The sequence below is a fragment of the Pseudogymnoascus verrucosus genome (genome assembly GCF_001662655.1).
Source record: "Pseudogymnoascus verrucosus strain UAMH 10579 unplaced genomic scaffold scaffold_12, whole genome shotgun sequence".
In the NCBI taxonomy this organism is placed as follows: domain Eukaryota; kingdom Fungi; phylum Ascomycota; class Leotiomycetes; order Thelebolales; family Thelebolaceae; genus Pseudogymnoascus; species Pseudogymnoascus verrucosus.
The window spans coordinates 303,696-322,583 of record NW_017263663.1 but is presented as its reverse complement, the minus strand read 5'-3'; the positions used below and the strand labels follow the sequence as shown (position 1 = coordinate 322,583).

At 50.5% G+C, this 18,888-nt stretch overlaps 8 protein-coding genes across 8 annotated transcripts; 4 read left to right on the top strand and 4 right to left on the bottom strand.

The window, feature by feature from the left end:
• The first annotated feature begins 1,034 nt into the window (after nt 1-1,034).
• Nucleotides 1,035-3,102, top strand: VE01_03137 (uncharacterized protein). The gene is made up of 7 exons (XM_018272635.2): nt 1,035-1,105; nt 1,151-1,293; nt 1,351-1,576; nt 1,635-1,697; nt 1,742-2,074; nt 2,120-2,486; nt 2,570-3,102. Exons 1-7 carry the CDS (start codon nt 1,103-1,105, stop codon nt 2,971-2,973), a joined length of 1,539 nt encoding a protein of 512 aa, XP_018132005.2. The 5' UTR covers nt 1,035-1,102; the 3' UTR covers nt 2,974-3,102.
• A 73-nt stretch (nt 3,103-3,175) lies between these two features.
• VE01_03136 (uncharacterized protein) lies at nt 3,176-5,011 on the bottom strand. Its single transcript, XM_018272634.2, has 3 exons — nt 4,492-5,011; nt 4,004-4,426; nt 3,176-3,952 (listed from the first exon to the last, which is right to left on the bottom strand). Exons 1-3 carry the CDS (start codon nt 4,741-4,743, stop codon nt 3,248-3,250), a joined length of 1,380 nt encoding a protein of 459 aa, XP_018132004.1. The 5' UTR covers nt 4,744-5,011; the 3' UTR covers nt 3,176-3,247.
• A 206-nt stretch (nt 5,012-5,217) lies between these two features.
• VE01_03135 (uncharacterized protein) lies at nt 5,218-8,239 on the top strand. The gene is made up of 4 exons (XM_018272633.2): nt 5,218-6,498; nt 6,546-7,608; nt 7,661-7,777; nt 7,848-8,239. The coding sequence occupies exons 1-4, from the start codon at nt 5,986-5,988 to the stop codon at nt 7,925-7,927; spliced, it is 1,773 nt and encodes a 590-aa protein (XP_018132003.1). The 5' UTR covers nt 5,218-5,985; the 3' UTR covers nt 7,928-8,239.
• A 26-nt stretch (nt 8,240-8,265) lies between these two features.
• On the bottom strand, nt 8,266-10,315 carry VE01_03134 (uncharacterized protein). The gene is made up of 2 exons (XM_018272632.2): nt 8,502-10,315; nt 8,266-8,450 (listed from the first exon to the last, which is right to left on the bottom strand). The coding sequence occupies exons 1-2, from the start codon at nt 10,274-10,276 to the stop codon at nt 8,330-8,332; spliced, it is 1,896 nt and encodes a 631-aa protein (XP_018132002.1). The 5' UTR covers nt 10,277-10,315; the 3' UTR covers nt 8,266-8,329.
• A 1,149-nt stretch (nt 10,316-11,464) lies between these two features.
• VE01_03133 (uncharacterized protein) lies at nt 11,465-12,995 on the top strand (the record flags this gene model as incomplete). Its single annotated transcript, XM_018272631.2, has 3 exons — nt 11,465-12,035; nt 12,087-12,934; nt 12,992-12,995. The coding sequence occupies exons 1-3, from the start codon at nt 11,622-11,624 to the stop codon at nt 12,993-12,995; spliced, it is 1,266 nt and encodes a 421-aa protein (XP_018132009.2). The 5' UTR covers nt 11,465-11,621.
• Nucleotides 12,996-13,080: 85 nt separating this feature from the next.
• VE01_03132 (uncharacterized protein) lies at nt 13,081-13,933 on the bottom strand. Its single transcript, XM_018272630.2, has one exon. It carries the CDS (start codon nt 13,798-13,800, stop codon nt 13,108-13,110), a length of 693 nt encoding a protein of 230 aa, XP_018132008.1. The 5' UTR covers nt 13,801-13,933; the 3' UTR covers nt 13,081-13,107.
• A 175-nt stretch (nt 13,934-14,108) lies between these two features.
• Nucleotides 14,109-17,112, top strand: VE01_03131 (uncharacterized protein). Its single transcript, XM_018272629.2, has 2 exons — nt 14,109-14,492; nt 14,564-17,112. Exons 1-2 carry the CDS (start codon nt 14,480-14,482, stop codon nt 16,816-16,818), a joined length of 2,268 nt encoding a protein of 755 aa, XP_018132007.1. The 5' UTR covers nt 14,109-14,479; the 3' UTR covers nt 16,819-17,112.
• VE01_03130 (uncharacterized protein) lies at nt 17,049-18,878 on the bottom strand. The gene is made up of 4 exons (XM_018272628.2): nt 18,712-18,878; nt 17,545-18,651; nt 17,325-17,491; nt 17,049-17,248 (listed from the first exon to the last, which is right to left on the bottom strand). The coding sequence occupies exons 1-4, from the start codon at nt 18,790-18,792 to the stop codon at nt 17,095-17,097; spliced, it is 1,509 nt and encodes a 502-aa protein (XP_018132006.1). The 5' UTR covers nt 18,793-18,878; the 3' UTR covers nt 17,049-17,094.
• Between the last annotated feature and the right edge of the window lie 10 nt (nt 18,879-18,888).

The following is an 18,888-nucleotide window of genomic DNA, read 5'->3' as shown; positions in this document are numbered from 1 at the left end:
ACTTGCATCGAGTTTAAAACAGTAGAAACTACCGCAAAGACGAACAAGATGGGCCCGTACATTCTCGCGAAGTAATCGCCATACTGTCCATGTAGATTTTCGTAGTGAGACTTCCCCAGTAGAAATGGAGCATAGAGGTTAAGCCGCGATAGCCTCAGCTCCCCGTAGCAGTAGCGATTCGAAACATCCGAGTCTTCTATTTCGAGCGCCGAAATAAATCCACAAAACTCTTCCCATTGTACATCCTTCGGAATAAGACTAAGGTGCTCTTGCTTAGCGATTATGAAGTCCGATTCATGCTGGATCAGGTAGCGATAGGTTCGCAGGAACCCTAGGGCTGCCCTGCGTATTTCGTCTTGATAGACAAGAGGCCCCTCGTTATTTACAAAAAAAGTCTCCCAGACTGTATACGACAGGAGATACTTCGGGAGTGGCTTGATAAAGATTCTATCATAGAACCACACCAGATGCAGCCGTGGTTCCTCTGTGACGATGATTTCCCGACCCTTGACTCGCTGGCGATGGAGTGGGTTTATGTTCGAACTAGAGGGTGTTGACAAGATCCAAAGTTTCAAGGCAATTTTTTCCAGATCCTCGGCACAGAGGTCTTTTCTCAAGAACTTGATGTTTTTCAGAGGCGCATCCATCCGCACGCACGGCTGGCCTGGCAGCGATCTGGTTCGCCCAGCCTCCGTTTTGGCATTATCTAGCTCATCGCAGAGCTGCTGGTCATTCGAAAATGGAGGTGATTTAGAAGTATATAGCATCATAGATGATTGTCGAAATACAATCCGATGATAGAACGAGGCAGGTTATGATTCATATATGATTATAATGTTTCAAGGAATGGTCTATTGGCCAGCCTCATCTGAAGAGTGAGGCGGACTGCGTACTTGGCGTGAAAGCCACCATAGGCGCCTTGTAAGAATCTGTACCTCAGCCTTACTCGTGTAACCTCAGAACGTCTCCTCGGAGCTGCCAGAGCAGCCTTAAACACTCTATCCGCCCCGAAGTAGCCTTGAACGTCCCGTTCTCAACAACTTCATCAGTGTCGCTAAAGCATTAACACTACCACCAGAAACTTTCAAGAGAATCATCTACAATGGTATATACCTCGAGATTCCCCCAATTTGTTTTTAACTTTCTTTAGGCAGTCGATCAGCAACATGAGTACAACGGCCAACTTGTGCCTTTTGAGGCTGAGCAGACTGTTCGCAGGCCTATAACTAGTGATGACATCGGCATGAAATGTCTTTTCACCCCAGACCCTACAGCTTTCACTGAGGTTATCGAGTAAGTTCAACCGTTTATAGTTATATACTATTAAACTTTCTAAGGAAACGACTTTAGTATAATTGCGATTCACGGCATTGCTGCCCACCCCGATGAGACCTGGTGCAAGGGCGGCGTCAACTGGCTTAGTGATGAGAGCATGCTGCGCTCGGCAGTGCCAAACGCTCGAATACTACGATACGGATATCAGTCAACTTGGTATGGAACTAGTCAGGAAGTAATCTCTACGAACACGTCGAGGGTCGCAGCTCGATTCTTGTCGGCCTTGACCGTGTTGCAGAAGGTAGGCCGCATACCATGCTATAGTGAGGCTTTCCATAGTTAACATCTACTCCCCACAGGAAGTTCCATATCGACCTATTATACTTATAGCACACTGTTTCGGTGGTTTGGTAGCTCTGAAGGTCAGTTTAGCTATGTTTATTCTCTCCGCGCCTAACTCTGTTAGGCACTCCTCAGTGCAAGAGATGACAACGGTAGCAATGGTTTGCCGAGGTGGGGTCGTATTTTTGACTCTATTACTGGGATTATATTCCTAGGTACGCCTTTTAGAGGTTCAGACATGAAGATAAATGAGATGCTCAACTTTGTGAGGAGCGAACAGAAGGTAGTACAGGGCGAAGTCCTCAGGGTGCTTCAAGGAGACGATGAATATCTCAAAGATCTAGTAGATCGATTTGGGATGACGCGGAGACTACCAAACAGCGCCAAAGTTACCTGTTTCTACGAGATGAAACAAAGTAATGTTGGAGCTATCGTGCGCGACCCCAACGAACAAATGGTACGTTTATCTGCCGTGTATTGCAAGTTACTAATTTTACGATAGAAAATTGTCGTGAATGAGAGTTCTGGCTGTCTCGATTCAACGGAAAAATACTCCCTCAATCGAGATCATTTTGAAATGAACAAGTTCGATAAGTTCGACGATGAAGATTTTAGTTTTGTGTGCAACGAGGTCACAGACATGATGAAAAGAGCGCCAGGGATATTCCTAGCCCGTCGTCGCAGTAAAAAGCCCCAAGATCGGGGGTTTACACACCCTGGCAAGCTACCAGACGGGGCAAAATACTTCAAGGAAGCCCATCCCGAAAGGTTTTTCTGGCAGTATCTGACTTCAGCTTCCCATGGGTTATACGAAGCAATATACAATGCATGCGTGTTCGAAGGTGGAAACGGTGGCGAGAATATCGATTGTAGGTACTTTTATCAAACCTGCACATTGAACCTATAAGGATAAGGTCGCTGGGAGATATCACTAGTGCTAATTCCTGTCTAGTCTTTTCGTTTCTCCTCGAGCTAGAACGCTTCGGAGTCAAAAGTGAACAAATAATAGAGCTCTGGACAAGCCTTCCCTATACCAAAGAACCCCCCCTTCAACCATTACACTCAAAAGGATATACAATGGCTATACTATACATGGTCCATATGAAGATTTGCGAGGAAAGACGGCCCGATGACTTAAGAGGGGGACCTGAGAGGGAAAAGCGCCTCCGACTTCTACAAAACTACGCAATCTGGGTACCATGTCTATGCAAAGGCCAATGTGGTTTAGAATGGACTTTTGCAAATGATGAGAGTTTATCTGTAGGTAAGGGAAGTGCGCGTTGTGAGATACGTATAGGGGGCGATAATGGTGACAAGGCCTTCGCAGCGACCAAAGAGAGCTGGGAATCTCGCTAGGGACTGTTACTTGGGGTTTCTTATAACCCCGCATGGCGCTCAAGTTACCACTAAGGGGGGGGTGTTTGTGGAGTTTAGCCGGCGGTGCTGCTGATGATCGTTCCCCAGCGATTAGTTATGGCAAACGAGCTTAGTTAGGAACTATGCCCAAGAACATTTCACGAAGGTGCTAAATCAATCGTGGTGTATTACAGTTACCATACAATTTCATAATCATTTGCTAAATTCTAATCGATCTTCGATATCTACCACTTCTTCCTTGCCCTTACTCCCTTCAATACTGCGGTGGGTACTGAGGTGGTGGTGGATACCCTCCCTGCTGCTGATAACCACCCCCACCAGGCGGCGGCGGGTATCCCCCTTGCGGCGGATACTGTCCCTGTCCACCCTGCTGGCCTTGATGGCCTCCATCATGTTTCTTTCCACCCTGCTGTCCGCCATACAACCCCCCCTCATGCGATCTCCCAAAGTGGTGCTTCCCTTCCGGTTTCGGCAAGTTCCCTGGCGCTGTCCCGCCCTGCTGCGCTCCCGGGAAGCCGCCTGGCGTATGCTGTCCGTACTGCTGGTGCGGCGGCTGCTGACCGTATGCGCCTGGGACTGGGGGTGGGGCACCGTACTGGTGTTGTTCCTGGCCGTAGGGCTGCTGCTGTGGTGGTGGTGCTTGGCCATAGGGCTGCTGTTGTGGTGGTGGCGGGTACTGCTGCTGCTGGGAGTTGTAGTTTGTGTTTGGTGGGGGACCGCCGTAGGGAGGTTGCTGTTGCTGCTGACTGCTGTTGTATTTGTTGTCGCTGCCGTACTTGTTGTCGCTGCTGTACTTGTTATCGCTGCCGTATTTGGAGTCTTGTCCCTGGGCGCCGCCGTATGTGGACGTCGATGATGAACCACCAGGGTTGTACGCTGGAGGCGGTGCCTGTCCTTGATAGCTGCCCTGCTGGTCGCTGCCAGAATATCCATATCCGCTCTGTCCCTGCTGTCCATGCTACCACAATTGTTAGCACTCGCTCTTCAAATCGAATTGAAAAAAACTCACAGTTCCGCCCATAAGTCCACCAACCATCCCCATCAGTCCTCCTCCGCCACTACTTCCCTGTTGCTGGTGAGCACCACTGTAGTTACCAGTCTGGTCGCTGCTATAATTCCCGCTCTGCTGCTGCGACGACCCTCCGTACTGTCCCTGGCTCTGGCTCTGGCTCTGGCTCTGGCTGCTCTGCTTTCCCCCTCCCAAGAAGCTGCTAGCCATCCCAGCCAGGCCGCCAGATCCTCCACTGCTGCTGCTGCTGCTCTGCTTTCCGCCTCCTAGCAACGACCCAGCAAGGCCCGCAAGCCCGCCGCTACCGCTGCTGCTGCTTTGTTTCCCACCTCCCAGCAAAGACCCCGCCATCCCGACGAGTCCGCTGCTACCACTGCTCTGTTTTCCTGACCCGGATCCCATAGCGTATTTCATGGCCATGCTCTGCTATGCATTAGCTTCTCTCCCACCGCTTGATATCCACCGCGTAAAAACCAGAGAATACATACCCCCAATCCTCTCTCTCCCTCTGGCCCATCTCCTCCCATGCCCCTCTCGCCCTCTCCGGGCTGCTGATGCTGTCCAAAACCGGAATTCGAGCGCTCTTCATGCGGCGTGCTCGAGGAGCTGGCCGTGGGCACATCCCAGCGCGTCTGTCGTGTAGACAGCTCGACGAAGTAGTATTTCCCGGACTCGGCATCCCACTGAGCGATCCATCCCGCTGGCAGCGCCGGGGGCTCGTGCGAGGGTCCTTCGTTCATTGTTGCGAGCTTTTTTGGATGAGGCTTCGTTTGTTCGTTTCTTTGGGTTCGTTTGGGTAGAGTTTCGCGAACTCAAGTCTTGTCAGGGTCTTGATTGTATCCGTCGCACGTCACAGGGTTTATCTGTGCTATTCGTTCTCAAACTCAGTCTCTCTCTTGATCGATTCTCTAGAAACAGGTCAGGCCAAAATCATAAAGAACCTCTTCTTCAATAAACCCACAAAATCCCAAGACCCTTAGACTGATCCGGCGAGTGGTCGGCCTATAAAGTTGGTAGTAAAGTCGAGTTTCCCGGTTGTTGTCTGGAGTGGGAGCGGTCTCAGCCCCGCTAATGTGGCGCACACGTAAGGGTCGGTGGTGGGAGGTGCACAGCCTCATCGCTTACGCCACGGACGCCAAGGCTGGTATCATGTCGCGACTGACCATGCCCTCGCGGGTGAGGAAGTAGGCAGCAAAAAAAAGCCAAGGGGAGCTATTAGCTCTATGGCAGGGAGGTCTAAATGGCGCATGAGAAAGGTTCAGCTATACAGGCCTGGCGCGGGATAGGTGGTGCGCGGCTGTGGAGGCTGGAGGGTTTGTTCGTTCAGCTGTGGCTGCATTTTTAATTTTGGCACTTGAACAATGGCCTTGGTCGGGATATATTTATCATCTGAACTGGCAAAGGAGATGGCTCCCATGGAATCTAATATATATTTCACTTCCAATAGCCCCCTTGCGTTGAGACGCCAATAGCCGGTAGACACGATGCACGGCGACTTTAGATACTGGACTGCCGGAGGAGATCTCCCGCAAGGCTCCGGCAGATCGTAAAGTTTAAACAGCTTCATTGAGCACGTCTCCGTATATATACTTAGATTAGAGAATGTCCCATTTGATGATGTGAGGGCTAGAAAGCTGCTGAAAATGGTGGCGATGATTTCCCCGCAATGCCCGGAAGCGTATCCGACGAGTTCCCCGCACTGGCAGTAAAACTCGGCATCTAACACTGGGGGTCAACTCCGAAGAGCACTGCCATAGTGTTGTTCCAATATGCTACACCTGTACCTAGCCGAAGCTGTGGGACGAAAGTATATGGGCGGATTTCGGCAAATGTAAGTCTCAAGCTCGGCATCGGATAGCACACTCAAGTATGTTCTGGATATAAAGATGTATATCTGCTCTTCAGCCAAGCCACGCGCGGAAGGTTATTAAGCACCTTTGAACTGTTATCCTTATATCCCCTTCTCCTGCTATACCGGAAATATGACTCAGCACGTCGACGTCCTGATCTGTGGTAGCGGCTCCGCTGGGCTCTGCGCCGCAGCATGGCTGGCCCGATGTGGTCTTCGGTGCAAAGTCCTCGAATCACAGCCTGGGCCATTGAAAATAGGGAAAGCCGACGGCGTACAATGTCGCACAGTGGAAGTCTTTGAGAGTTTTGGTATCGCCGAAGAGATGCTTCGGGAAGCCTACCATGTGTTAGAAGTTAATTTCTGGGGGTCTAACGCAGAGGGAAATCTGGTTTGGACTGGCAGGACGGCAGATACAGCGCCAGGATTATCTCACCAACCACACTTAATCTTGAATCAGGCGCGGGTTAATGGTTTGTTGCTTGAGGTGATGGAAAGGTTTAATGAGCAGCGCGTGGATTATGGCTATGAGGTCAAGAAAGTACAGGTTGATAGTGGGGAAGCTGCTAATCCGGAGGCTTACCCTGTGACTGTCGTCACCGTAAAAGAGGGAGTAGAGGAAATTTTCAAGGCAAAGTATGCCCTAGTAAGTAGTATCTGACCCCTATACAGTATTATTTCTCATCCTAGCAGGCTTGTGATGGTGCACATAGCGCTGTGCGCAGATCTCTTGGTTATAAGATGGTTGGCGACAGCAGTGATGTTGTGTGGGGCGTAATGGACGTGTTTCCACGAACAAACTTCCCTGACATCCGCAAAAAAGCAACTCTCCAGTCTAACTCTGGAAGTCTCTTGATAATCCCGCGCGAAGGTGGCTCCATGGTACGCTTCTATATTGAGCTGCCATCCGGGACAGCAGCCAAGGACGTCCAACTCTCCGACCTGCACTCTACCGCATCGCGAATTTTCCATCCCTATCAGATTGAAATCGCAGAAACTTTCTGGTGGTCAGCCTACGCCATTGGTCAGCGCCAGGCAGATTTCTTCTCCAAGGACAACCGCGTCTTCCTCACTGGCGACGCCTGCCATACGCATTCACCAAAAGCGGGGCAGGGTATGAACACGAGTCTACAAGATGGATACAACATCGGCTGGAAGCTCGCGCAGGTCTTGAAAGGCCAATCACCGCCAGCTCTTCTTGAGACGTACGTCCAGGAGCGTCAGCAAGTGGCATCTGACCTGATTAACTTCGACCGTGCATTCGTAAAGGCTTTTAGCTCAAAGGCGGCGAAGGAAGATGGCTCAACCGAATTTAAAGAGCATTTTATTAAGGCCGGACAGTATACAGCGGGCTTGACGGCAAAATACGGAGACTCGAAGATCACGAATGCAAAGGACAGCATGCAGAGTCTGGCAACTAATCTCATAGTAGGGATGCGCTTCCCGAGCGCGCAGGTGGTGAGGTTCTGCGATGCAAAAGCGATGCAGCTTGTGAAAGCTTTGCCGTCAGATGGGCGCTGGCGGATTGTCATCTTCGCAGGGGACATTAATGAGCCTTCTAGTGCAACTAGACTTGAAGAGTTGGGGGCCTATCTTTATTCCTCCGGTGGTCCTGTTAAGTCTCACACGCCTGCGTCTGCAGATATCGACTCTTTCATTGAGCCGATCGTCGTTCTCTCGGGCAAGCGCATCAATACCGTGCAGGAGCAGATCCCGGATTGCTTCTGGCCTATTACTGGGAAGTGGAAAATGCGAGGTTCGTGACTTCCTTTCGAAAGTTGACAGAGCTGATAATGTTTCCATAACAGATTTACATAAAGTATATTTCGATGATGAGAGCTATAATTCAGGGCATGGAAAGGCATATGAGTTCTATGGTATTGAGCCAAGCAAGGGCACGGTGGCAATTGTGAGGCCAGATCATTGTGGGTGTTTCCTTTTATTTTTCTCGATCCTGTCTAGGTGCATGGAAAGACTGGGCACTAATGGAAATAGATATTTCAATGGTCACTATGATTGAGAATCACGAGTCTATTGGAGACTTCTTTAAGGGATTCGCTCTCCAAGCGTCGTGATGCAGTTCTGAAGTTTGATTTCCTCAAACCATGAAGGAATAAAAGGGGCGTCCTTAAAGTTGCGCAAACGGCTTTTAATCGACGTTTGTCGCAGATAGGGCAGTGCATTCCAAAGAACAATTTGTTGGTAGTTCATAAGAAAGGAAACTAAAACTATGGATGCTACTGTACTTTAAATTATACCTGTGTTGCAGATGGTTCTGGTTTTTATATTTTTATATATTAAATAAATTAGACTCTTGCAAACTTTAGCAAAGTTAATTTAAGTATGAAAACTTTACGACTTTAGATATCATTATATAAATTAAGCACACAATTGCTTGAATATGGTATTATAGGTCCCAAGTAAAACAAATCATATTTTCCCATTCATAACCGGCTTGCACTGCTAATTCCGTGATACTATCTACTACGTTCTGGCCAGGCATCAAATAGCCCTTCGTGAATCATTATGTTTCCGAACTTCACCTCCCCTTCCCCGTCATGAATGAACCGAATATCTTTCGAGGCCTTATACCATGATCTATTGACGTCAGTATTTACAATATAACAGAGAGATTATGGTGTTACTTACCGGGCCCAAGTGCTTATGACAAATCTGCTATTGGCATGGACTTCCACGATCGAATTGTCAACGACGATAGTTAGTTCTAACGTCTCTATCTTCTCTTCGCCGTTCTCTATAACATCAAACAGACGCAATTTGCCGCTCTCGTTGCGGGCGTCGATCCCGGCCGTCGTCGAGGACGCAGCACTAGAATTGGTGCGGTCTATGATGATTGACTCGTTAGAGAATTGGTAGTAGATCCTAGTCGTCTCGAACTCTGAGGACAGGACCTCGAAACCAGCCTTCAGGTCCGATCCGCGAGCCGATGCAGGGAACGAGAGTGACGCGGTTAGGATGTAGAATTTCGATTTTGGACGGTGCTGAAAGGCCACTGGACCTGACGAGCCCAGCGTCTTGCCGGGCTCAATTATCGATACGCCGCTCGTCAATTGGGACATGGTCTCCCGAACAATCTCTTGCTTTAGCGTAACGAGCTCAAGGACGCCCAAGTTGCTGCTTGAAATTCGCCACGAGCCTGTCTCGCGAGAGAGCTCATTATCTACCACATTAGATATCGTTCCGACACTTAGCTCTCGGGGAAGCAACAACGCGCCAGTCCAATTCTGCTGCAAGGTGGGAAAGTTGTGCGTGCCATAAAAGTCCCCAGTAAGCCACACGTATGTTATGAACCGATCGGGTGATTTGCTTTTCATCGACGCTTGCGTATCTGCAGGTAATTCTTTCCCAGCAGCAGCATATGCCGACGCACCCCAGTCTAGAAAGCCTGCCATGGTTGGCGTGAACTTGAGCGCCCCATCTTGAATAGTTACGTTGCCTGCTGCCCAGAGCATTTGCCTCGAGTCCGAGACCTCCGGTACGATAGGCTCAAACGACCATTCTGCGCCAATTGTAGTGAAGACTTCACCCTCGGCGTTATAACCGTTCTTGTCAAGGCTGAATATATTAGCTACTTCAAAGTTAAACCCCCATTGGCCAGCCCAGTCACCATTTCCCCAAGTCGAGTTCGCTGCTTCATGCCACCACTCGCCTAGGTATTCCCAGTATTGGAAGTCGGGATCGTGTTGGCGGTAGAGGAACTGGGAGGGGCCGTCTCCGTGGACGCCTCCTGAGATGACGGTATACCATGTCTGTGGGCTGCTTTCGAGGAGAGAGTCTAGTTTGGCGTTTTGAAAAACGAAGGGGTCGCGAAAACCAGTTACGTTAACAGCGAAGGGCGCAGAAGGGATAACTGGTCCCTGACGCAATTTAGTGAAGTTGCGACCACTATCATAGGAAACTGCTAAAGACTGGGTCTCGCTTCCTCTTGTATAAGGAATAGTCCATTGGATGGGCAGATATGAGACCGAGGTGTACAGTAGAGTCGGCTTGCCATCGATTCCCGCCGGAATGACGGAGCCATCAAAGACGGCAATGGGATCGTTCACTCCACCAGCAACGATGAACGGCCGTCCATCAGGATTCAGGTCGCGGTATGTGACAAGGTCATCGGTTGTGGCCCCAGAAGCACCACCGTGCAACCAGCCAACGTGGAAAAGTCCTGTACTAGGATCAGTGTAGTGCATACACGGGTCACCAATTTGGCCAGATGGCGGAAGAACGTGGGCTCTAGGTCTCCATGTTTCGAACAAGCTAGAATTTGCAAGTGTTGAGAGGTTAGGCGGTGCCTTGTTGTAGTTGACAGAGTGACGTTGGCCTTTGGTCCATTGTGAGACAGTTGAACTAGCTGCAGAGGTAGCTGCAGAGGTAGCTGCAAGAGCTGCAACAACTAACGAGGGTTTCATGATAACAGTCAGGTTATACAGAGCATTTCACAGGTTTATACCGGATATTACATGCCTTTATATGCTATTCTATGCCCAGGCAGTTCTCATGGCAGAATGATTACAAAGTATGGGGATTGCCATAAACGGCGATACTTCGGTAGCTTAGAAGTGGAGAACCCCACTTGTAGAGATCTAGAGTCCCCCGCATCTTGAGTCTGGAGATCTTGCGTTAAAGGATCAGCCGAATAATACAGCCGTACTAGATAATATCTGTAAGATGATAACTCGTATGTAAGAAAAGTGTGGAGCACAGTTATATGTCATTGGTTTTGAGGTATTATGGAGACTTCCATATACCGAACCAAAAGTTCGGCAAATACATTGATCACTCACCCAAAGTAGGCAGAAACGGGAGTTACCAGCTCTATGCTAGAGAGGCGTAAATGATGCATAAAATGGCTCAGTTGTACAGGCTTGGTGCGGGATATGCGATGCGCAGCCTTGGAGATCGGAGGGGAGGCGGTGTGTTGTGGTTTACTCAGCCGTGGCAATCATTCACTCTTTGACGTCCTGAAATGTTTGCGTTCTGCGAAGATGCCACATCATCTGCATCGTGGCGGCTACCTCGACAGGCAAAGTGCGCAGTGGACACTGTGGACACGGCACTCCACGAATTTGGATTCTACAATGCCGAAGGAGGCTCTCGCAAGGCTCCCGTAGGTCGAAGAGGAGGAGTTGCTCAATGGCTCCACAAAGCGCGCGCCTGTATTCCTAGACTAGAGAATACTCTATTATTATATTACTCGCTAATTCTTCGCGCTGTTGACGCATGGCGCAAAGTGGCCCGCCCCTTGTTATCCGGGTTACTGGTTCGCTTTAAAAAAGGCTGTTTTGGATACGCGCCGGCATCACCATAAAATGAGAAATGACCAAACACTACCAATAACGAGCTCACTATGCACTATAATAGGTAAGTCCTATTATTTGAGTCTCATCCCCACTCCAATATTGCCAATACTATCGCACTGTAGCCGCGACATGACAGCAGCCTTGTCGTAGAGTTATTTTTACATGTGGCTGAATTATTCTGTGGTGGCGTTTGTTGAATATAGAAGTCCGCTTTCTCCGCCATTTCAATAATTCCTTGTCGCCAGCGATGGCATAAAGTCCTCTTGATTTCCTGTCTTCGGTAATTTCTTGTTACTAGCTATTTCTTAGTTATTTGTCTTTTTCGGTTTCTTTTCATCACTCTTTTTTTCTACACATTTTACACCTTCTCAAACGAGGCTGGCCCCTATTTTCTGGCCGCTACAAACTATACTTTATAATATACTCCCTGTCAGCCGCAATTCTCTTATATAATATGGCTAATATGGACCCCTCAACTCGTTGCCAGATGCCAACTCTGGCCACACAGCCGACTTTGCCATTTTTCGCTCCGCAGCATTTCCACCGTCACTTGCGAAGGGCAGCAGTGCCTGATTCGAAGTTATGGTATACAATGACCACCCCCGAGGCTGGCGACAGCAACTGTTTGTTTGCAATTCCCAACGTCGACGGGTCCGGTCCGTACCCCGTTAGATTCAAATCATGCGATCCGCTTGAAGACGATTCTCTGTGGCAATTCGTTCCAGACTCCCAGGGCCACTATTTCATATATAATAAGGGATGGGGAAGTTCTGGCCATCGACTGGATATCAACTGCCCTGAACCATCTATGTGCATCATGTGGATGGGCCCCTCGGGCGAGATATACAACAACCAGCGCTGGTTTCTTGTGAGTTATTCCGCCGAAAGGCACAATATAAAATGCTGACACGCGGGGAAGGGTGGCAGTAATGGCCAATTTAAAATAAGCAGCCTCGGACTGCCAGGTAGCTCCCTGAGCTCTGCACTGGTCGATAACAACTACGTCGGCGTGATGCTAGATACAACCACTATTGGTGATGATTCGAAGAACTGGAAGCTTAGTGACAATATCCCCGCATCATCCTCGTCTACTACGCCAGCTTCCTCTACTACGCCAGCTTCTACTGTCGCACCCGCTCCCTCTATCACACCATCTCCATCTGTTGACTTGTCTCGACTAGACAACCATATCGTGTCTTCTACTCCTGCGCAGACGACTGAAGGACCATCATCAACATTGACATCTAACATGCCTGACATGTCTTTAACTGTTACCCAGCATGAACCATCGACAACATTAGCATCCGACAATCCTGAATTCAGCAACACTGGCGTGTCTTCTACTACGAGTCAGATTGGAGGACTGTCCCCTTCCGACACACCTAAACCCAACAACTCTGGCACAGACAAACATGTTGATCTGACAGTGGGTCTAGCGGCGGGGCTTGGAGGGGGGGCTCTACTGTTATTTTGTTTGTGGTGTTTGTGGTTTTTTTGGTGGAAGAGCAGACCACAGCCACATTTGGGTAAGACGACCGAACTTGCTGTGCTACCTGTGGCTGAGCCTGTGAGGGTGACACCCGTGAGTGAGCCTGAGACGGTGCCACCTGTTAGTGAGCCTGAGACGGTGCCACCTGTGAGTGAGCCTGAGACGGTGCCGCCTGTAAGTGAGCCTGTGGGGGCACTACCTACGAGGAAACGTATGGGGATGTCAGCTATGAGTGAACCTGGGAGTGCACCCGTAAGGCGACCTTCAAATGTGGGTGAGTATGTGAGGTATTGGTGTGGAAATGGGAGAGGTTCGCGGAGTTAATAGTAGTGAAGATAGAGGTGGTGATGAGGGTACCTGATTTCTTAGAATAGGATGGAATGAATATTCGGATTATAACTTGCAATGAAAAAAACCTTGGATGGATGAATATTATCATTTTGTCATATGGTCATATTGCCATCCGTGGCAGGGGAATCTGAAGCCGTTTCACAGCCTCCATCCTCGCCTCCTTCTCATCCTCATCCTCATCATCAACCACCCTTGTATAATCATCATGCATCCCTCTATTAGTATCAATGTAGTCCTGGTACACCCCACACGTCTCCTCATCAATCCACTCCCCCGTCTTCGCATTCACTATCCGAATATTACCACTCGGACACGCTCCCCAATACGTCTCTTTAAAAAAGTCTGTCCACGGACACAGCCCATCACTCACCAAGAGATTGAAATTCTCTAGCTTGGGGAAATATCGGAGATTGCGAACGTGGTAGTAGTAGAAAGATTCCGACTCGTCTAAGCCCTGTTCATTCACCAGCTCAATCCTCAAATGCCTAATCTCGTCATTTTCCAAGAGACTTTCTTCTGATAGTAGTCCACTTCTCATCTGTACAACGTCGCAATCAAAGTTCGCCCAAATGTAGCGTGGAGACCAGCCAATGATAAAGGCTTTTCGGTAGCTGCAATGGTCGCAAGATTCCCGACATGCCCTGGTCACAGCTGGTACTGGATTGGGAGACCAGTAACCTTGCTTATCACTCCATGTTTTTCTGACTCTGAGAACTCGATCCTCTGTAGCGAATCCCCATATGCAGATGCGGAGTTCAGGGGCAAGGCGGGGAAAGGGATGGAAAGTCGCCATCGCCTTCAAGAGCCAAGTGATATAAGAGAGTGAAAGGTCCCAGAAGATTTAAATATTGTACTTATATACTGCATTTAAATCTTCCTGGATCTTTTGATTGCAGCATTGTATAACCTCAACGTCGTCAAGCTGGTCTGAATTTGGCATGTGCCATATTGGGCGCTAAATATTGCCGGCGCTAGCTATACTTAGCGCCTAGCGCCCAAACTGTCCCCCCACGCCGTATCAGTCACCGCCTCAGCCAGGTACCCTCGTACCTCTGAATGACCAAATCGATCTCCGGACCTGTTATCGTGCGTGCGTGAGCTCTTGGAATCATAGCACCACCCAAGGCCGCCTAACCTTCAAACAACTCACAGAACCAACACCACCGACATTACAACCCTCTACAGCCTATACCCGCTGTTCTTTCTCAGACGAGAAGAAGCATATATATTGATTATTTCTTTCTTGCTGTGTTATTTGCCCTCGTTGAGGCCTCAAGACCCGAAACCCGGCGTGGTAATCGCCGCCTTTGTCAGATCAGGCAAACGGATCATCACTTCACCAGGTTGACGATATCATCCACGCCCCGGACCCAGTGGCCCCAACGATAACAGACCAGGCAGCAAGAGGCTGACCTGAAGCGGCCATCGTCGTCAATACCCAACAACCGTTACAACAAACACACACCTCCAAGATGTTCTCGGAATGTAAGTTGCCTGCCACCAACCCACCCTGTCTATCCTCGCCACGAACATGCTCCTAACTCTACCTCCCGCAGATGCCTCCCGTTTCCTCGCTCAGTCTCAGTCCCGAATTTCCAGCTTCGTTCAACCCCCGGAAAGCGACGCTGGTTCTGTCGCCCCATCTCGTTCACGTCGCTCCTCGCGCCCTCTCGCCAGCACAGGTCGTGCATACGCCGGGCGCTCAGCGCTGGGGAATCCATATCAGGGCGGTGGTGGGGGACAGCTGAGCGGGTTCCCATTTGCATCACGACTGTCGGCGGCGCCCGATGCGCCGCTGTTTCATAGTGCGCTGGATGAGTTCAGGGAAGAGGATGATGAGGAGGAGAGGGAGAGGGATTTAGCGGACTTTTATGCGCTGCAGAGGTCCAGGAGAGTGGTGGGTGCGAGGATGGAGGAGAGTGAGGAGACGGAACGGGAGGGTGGGAGTACGGTGGAGTTGAGTAGGGAGGAGGAGAGGGGCGGGGGAAGAGGTAGGGGGATCAAGAGTAGTTGGCATGGAGGAAGAGGGAGCGTAAGAGAGCGGGGGCAAGAACCGGAGACGCTCAGGGAGGTGCCGGAGGGAATACGTTATGAGGAAAGCCAGAGGAGGACGAATAGCGATGCAAGCAGCAATGAGAGGGGACGCATGGTGGATATTGGGCTGGAATCAGCTATTGACGATAATGTGCCGCCGGATGACCTTACTTATGAAGCCGCTGATGACTCTCCTCCGGCATTCCAGCAGTTTCGAACGCCTGAGAGCGGCCCGGGGAGGATGCCGGATTCGAAGATCTTTCACGGGAATAGGGATTTGGAGGCTGCTATGATGGATAGCACGAGGCCTCCCAGTGTTGTGTCAACGGTTCCTGCGACGATGGGACCGATGGCAATGGGTGAATTGCCAAAACACGATATATTCTGGGGATCACTCTATCTCATCGGACTTGCGGCGCTCTTCTCAACCTTCTTCCTCGTGTTCTTGCACACGTCGACGCCGAGTTCGAAGGTTCCGCTTGGCGATACTATATACACGGCACTTCGGGCGTCATCTCACCTATTGGCAGTCGACACGGTCGTTGCGGTTATCATCTCACTGCTTTGGCTAGCACTCCTCAGGTCCTTCGTACGGCCCCTAGTCTACATCCTCGTTGTCGCAGTTCCTGTGATCCTCTTCTCATTCTCTCTCTACCCGCTGATCTCCTCCTACAAAGGCGTCGAGCACGGGACCTCAATCCAAGACCGCGCCATGCGCTGGCTCTCCTTTGTCCCCCTCCTCACCGCCATAATCTGGAGCTACACCGTCTTTCAAGGCCGACACTCCCTCCACAAAGCTGTCGGAATCCTCGAATTCTCGTCGCGCATCCTCGCCGCCAACTCCGCGCTCCTCACCCTCGGCTTCGCGACTCTCGCCTCCGTAATCCTCTGGACCTGGCTTTGGCTGGCCATGTTCACCCGCGTCTTCCTCGGCGGCCACCTCGTTTCCTCCATCTTCATCATCGACTTCGCCACCTGGTGGCTCGGCGCCTTCTTCGTCCTCATGTACCTCTGGACGCTCTCCGTCCTCAGCGGCCTCCAACGCGTCGCCACAGCCGCCACAGTAAGCCAGTGGTACTTCCACCGCAACGCCGCGCCCGCCCCGTCCTCGCGCGACATCGTCCTCGCTGGCCTGACTCACGCTTCAACCACCCAATTCGGCACTATCTGCCTAGCTACCCTCCTCGCGCTCGCTATCCGCCTGCCGGTCCTACTCCTCCCACGTCGCCTCCTCGCATGCGCTTCTCTATTCGCGTATAACCTCATTCCATCCCCCGTTGCCTCCCTCACGAACCCGCTCACCCTCACCTACGCGGGCATCCAGTCACAGCCTCTCGCACCATCCGCGCGTGCCTTGAGCCACATGACATATCTCGGTCTCCAGGGCCCGACAAGCACCTTAGCGCCACGCTCGTTCGGAGCCAGGAACCAAGGGAACGCGCCGCTGTTGCCGTATAGGCTCGCGAAGCTGCTGCTGCACGCGACGCGCTGTATTATGGCTGTATCCCTCGGATTCGGCGGCTGGGTCGCTACGGCGCAGCAGCTGGAGGTTGCAGGGAGCAAGGGGGTTCGGGGGAGCGTGTACGCTTATGTGGTTGGGATGGTAGCGGGGTTTATTGGGTGGGGCGTGCTTGGGGCGATGGAGGGGGTGTTGGCGGGGATTGTGGATGGGGCGGTTGTGTGTTGGGGGATTGAGAGGGGGACGGTTGGGGGGGGGAGGTATTGTCTTGAGGCTGGGTGGTTGTTTGGGGATGGGAGGGAGGAGGAGAGGGAGTAAAGGGTGGCCTGACCTGGCCTTTTTTGTATTGTGGGGAGGGTTTAGGTGTCGTGTGCATGGTGGGTGAGGGAGTTGTATATTGAAGTCTGGAGTCTGGCGTAGAAGACGCCACGCATATGGCATTTTCGTTTGGAGATAGAATGGAGTTGGGAGGGGAAGATTGGCATAGCTTGACTGAATATTGATTATTGCACCTGGGATTATGCGCGTGTTGTGTACAGTACAAGAAGGCCGTTATATTTAAATATATGTGAGATCCTATATCCTGTACTTACATCATTTCCTCGGGGTGAGAGTAATATATAGAGGATCCTTCTGCCACAGGATATACATTTCTTGGCCCTCCCAACTCTTGGAGTCCGGTACGAGCTGCAGGTCAAAGTTCCACAACAGTCGTACGAGAATTAAGCGCATCTCAGCGTAGGCCAGGCTATCATGTGAAGTTAGCTAACGTGTCGATGGTAGTTGATAGAAAAAAATGCCCAGATGACAGGTGTAGTTTATACCTTTTACCAATGCAGTTTCTTGGCCCGACAGAGAAAGGTTGTAGTACGTCCTTCGCGTCGGATGCAAAGCGTGAGTCCCCTAGCCAGCGCTCTGGAATAAAGGAGTTCGGCTCGCGGAAATTCTTTTCGGTGTGGTAGGAGGCCCATTGATTCACTGATACCAATGTCTGTTTTATTTAGTTATTTTCCTTGGAGATGGGGAAATAGAGAGGATGCTTACCTTTGGAGGAACATATTTACCGTTTATAACAGCTCCTTCTGCTGGTATGTTACGAGGCAGGCCTACTGGTACCGGAGGATACATACGCAGCCCCTCGTCCAGGACTGCAAGTAGGTATTTCAGCTTTCCGACACCGATGAGAGTGATCTCTTCTTCTGTCGCAAATGCGCCTCTGATCTCACCAACAAGCTTCTTCAAAGTTTCGGGATTCTTCAGAAGATGGTATGTCACTCCTGACAATAGCGTAGCCGTAGTTTCAGACCCAGCAATCATGATGGCATTTGCGGTGGCTTCAATTTCCGGTATGGACATCCCCCTTTCGTCGTTATGCCTCAGGATATAAGTCATAAAGTCGGATCGGTCAGTCACCCGCTCAAGCCTCGTCTTCACCTTCTCGACAACTAGGTTTTGATGATAGTCTCTTGTCTCGATAAGCTTCTTTGGTGCAAGCGCCATGATGACTGTCTGTGCTCCGGGAAACAACGAGGTGGTGCTGAAGATCGTGGCGGCTTTGATGCTATCGAATAGAATGCTTACCCACGGGTGATAGCTTACGTTCTCAAGGCAGTCAAAGGGCTCTCCAAACATGAGATCGCCAATGATATCAAAAGTGGTCCAGTTGTACCAAGACACGATATCCAACTTGTTCTTTCCATCGTCGCAGTTTTCCCGTAGCCGTTGAATAAACAAATCCATGTATCCCTTCATCAGCGGCTCTTGTTCCCGAAGCGCCTTTTCGGAGAAGGCGTGGGCGACGAGGCGACGCATTCGAGAATGGCCGGCAACATCTGTCGTGATGATGCTATGAGCCCCACCAGGAGGCGCCGTGTAGAAGTTGGGATCCTTTGGAAGCTGCGCATGGCCCTGTTTGAAGCCGTAGATATCCTTCCATGCGTTGGCATTGTTGTAGGATAGCTCGTTGGGACCTATGCGCACTACGTCGCCGTATTTATCATGGAGTTCGAGGACGTGGTAGGAGAGTTGCCCGGAGAGAAGGACTCGAACTCGAGGGATGTGAGTCGCGGCGGACCAAAATGGTCCTGGATACTTCGAGAGGGGGTGAAGGTAAACATTATACAGTATATATCCACAACTGATCAAGATCGCCTAGAGATGATCTTCAGTATTGACATCTTGGCACTTGGCCGTGGTTCAAGGCCAACATACAAGAAGGAGAAGCGAAGCAAGTGTGCCTATTGTGGCCGGAACGGCGAGAATAGCCCCGGAGATGGAGTTTGCAAAAGCCATCGTTTGAGACAGTCTTACAGACGCAAAATACTGCAAGCCCCCAGAAGAAATATTGAATACATAAATGGGAACTCACGCAATATGGGGACGAATGGG

Coding starts and splice junctions, on each gene's coding strand:
- VE01_03137 (XM_018272635.2), top strand. Junction 1,698..1,741: donor GTGGTTTGGTAGCTCTGAAG/GTCAGTTTAGCT, acceptor TAACTCTGTTAG/GCACTCCTCAGTGCAAGAGA. Junction 2,075..2,119: donor GCGACCCCAACGAACAAATG/GTACGTTTATCT, acceptor ATTTTACGATAG/AAAATTGTCGTGAATGAGAG.
- VE01_03136 (XM_018272634.2), bottom strand. CDS start 4,743: ATGAACGAAGGACCCTCGCACGAGCCCCCGGCGCTGCCAGCGGGATGG. Junction 4,427..4,491: donor AGGGAGAGAGAGGATTGGGG/GTATGTATTCTC, acceptor AATGCATAGCAG/AGCATGGCCATGAAATACGC. Junction 3,953..4,003: donor GTGGACTTATGGGCGGAACT/GTGAGTTTTTTT, acceptor CAATTGTGGTAG/CATGGACAGCAGGGACAGAG.
- VE01_03135 (XM_018272633.2), top strand. CDS start 5,986: ATGACTCAGCACGTCGACGTCCTGATCTGTGGTAGCGGCTCCGCTGGG. Junction 7,609..7,660: donor TGGGAAGTGGAAAATGCGAG/GTTCGTGACTTC, acceptor TTTCCATAACAG/ATTTACATAAAGTATATTTC. Junction 7,778..7,847: donor AATTGTGAGGCCAGATCATT/GTGGGTGTTTCC, acceptor TAATGGAAATAG/ATATTTCAATGGTCACTATG.
- VE01_03134 (XM_018272632.2), bottom strand. CDS start 10,276: ATGAAACCCTCGTTAGTTGTTGCAGCTCTTGCAGCTACCTCTGCAGCT. Junction 8,451..8,501: donor GTCATAAGCACTTGGGCCCG/GTAAGTAACACC, acceptor TGACGTCAATAG/ATCATGGTATAAGGCCTCGA.
- VE01_03132 (XM_018272630.2), bottom strand. CDS start 13,800: ATGGCGACTTTCCATCCCTTTCCCCGCCTTGCCCCTGAACTCCGCATC.
- VE01_03130 (XM_018272628.2), bottom strand. CDS start 18,792: ATGGCTTTTGCAAACTCCATCTCCGGGGCTATTCTCGCCGTTCCGGCC. Junction 18,652..18,711: donor TTGCTTCGCTTCTCCTTCTT/GTATGTTGGCCT, acceptor GATCATCTCTAG/GCGATCTTGATCAGTTGTGG. Junction 17,492..17,544: donor GTAAATATGTTCCTCCAAAG/GTAAGCATCCTC, acceptor TAAATAAAACAG/ACATTGGTATCAGTGAATCA.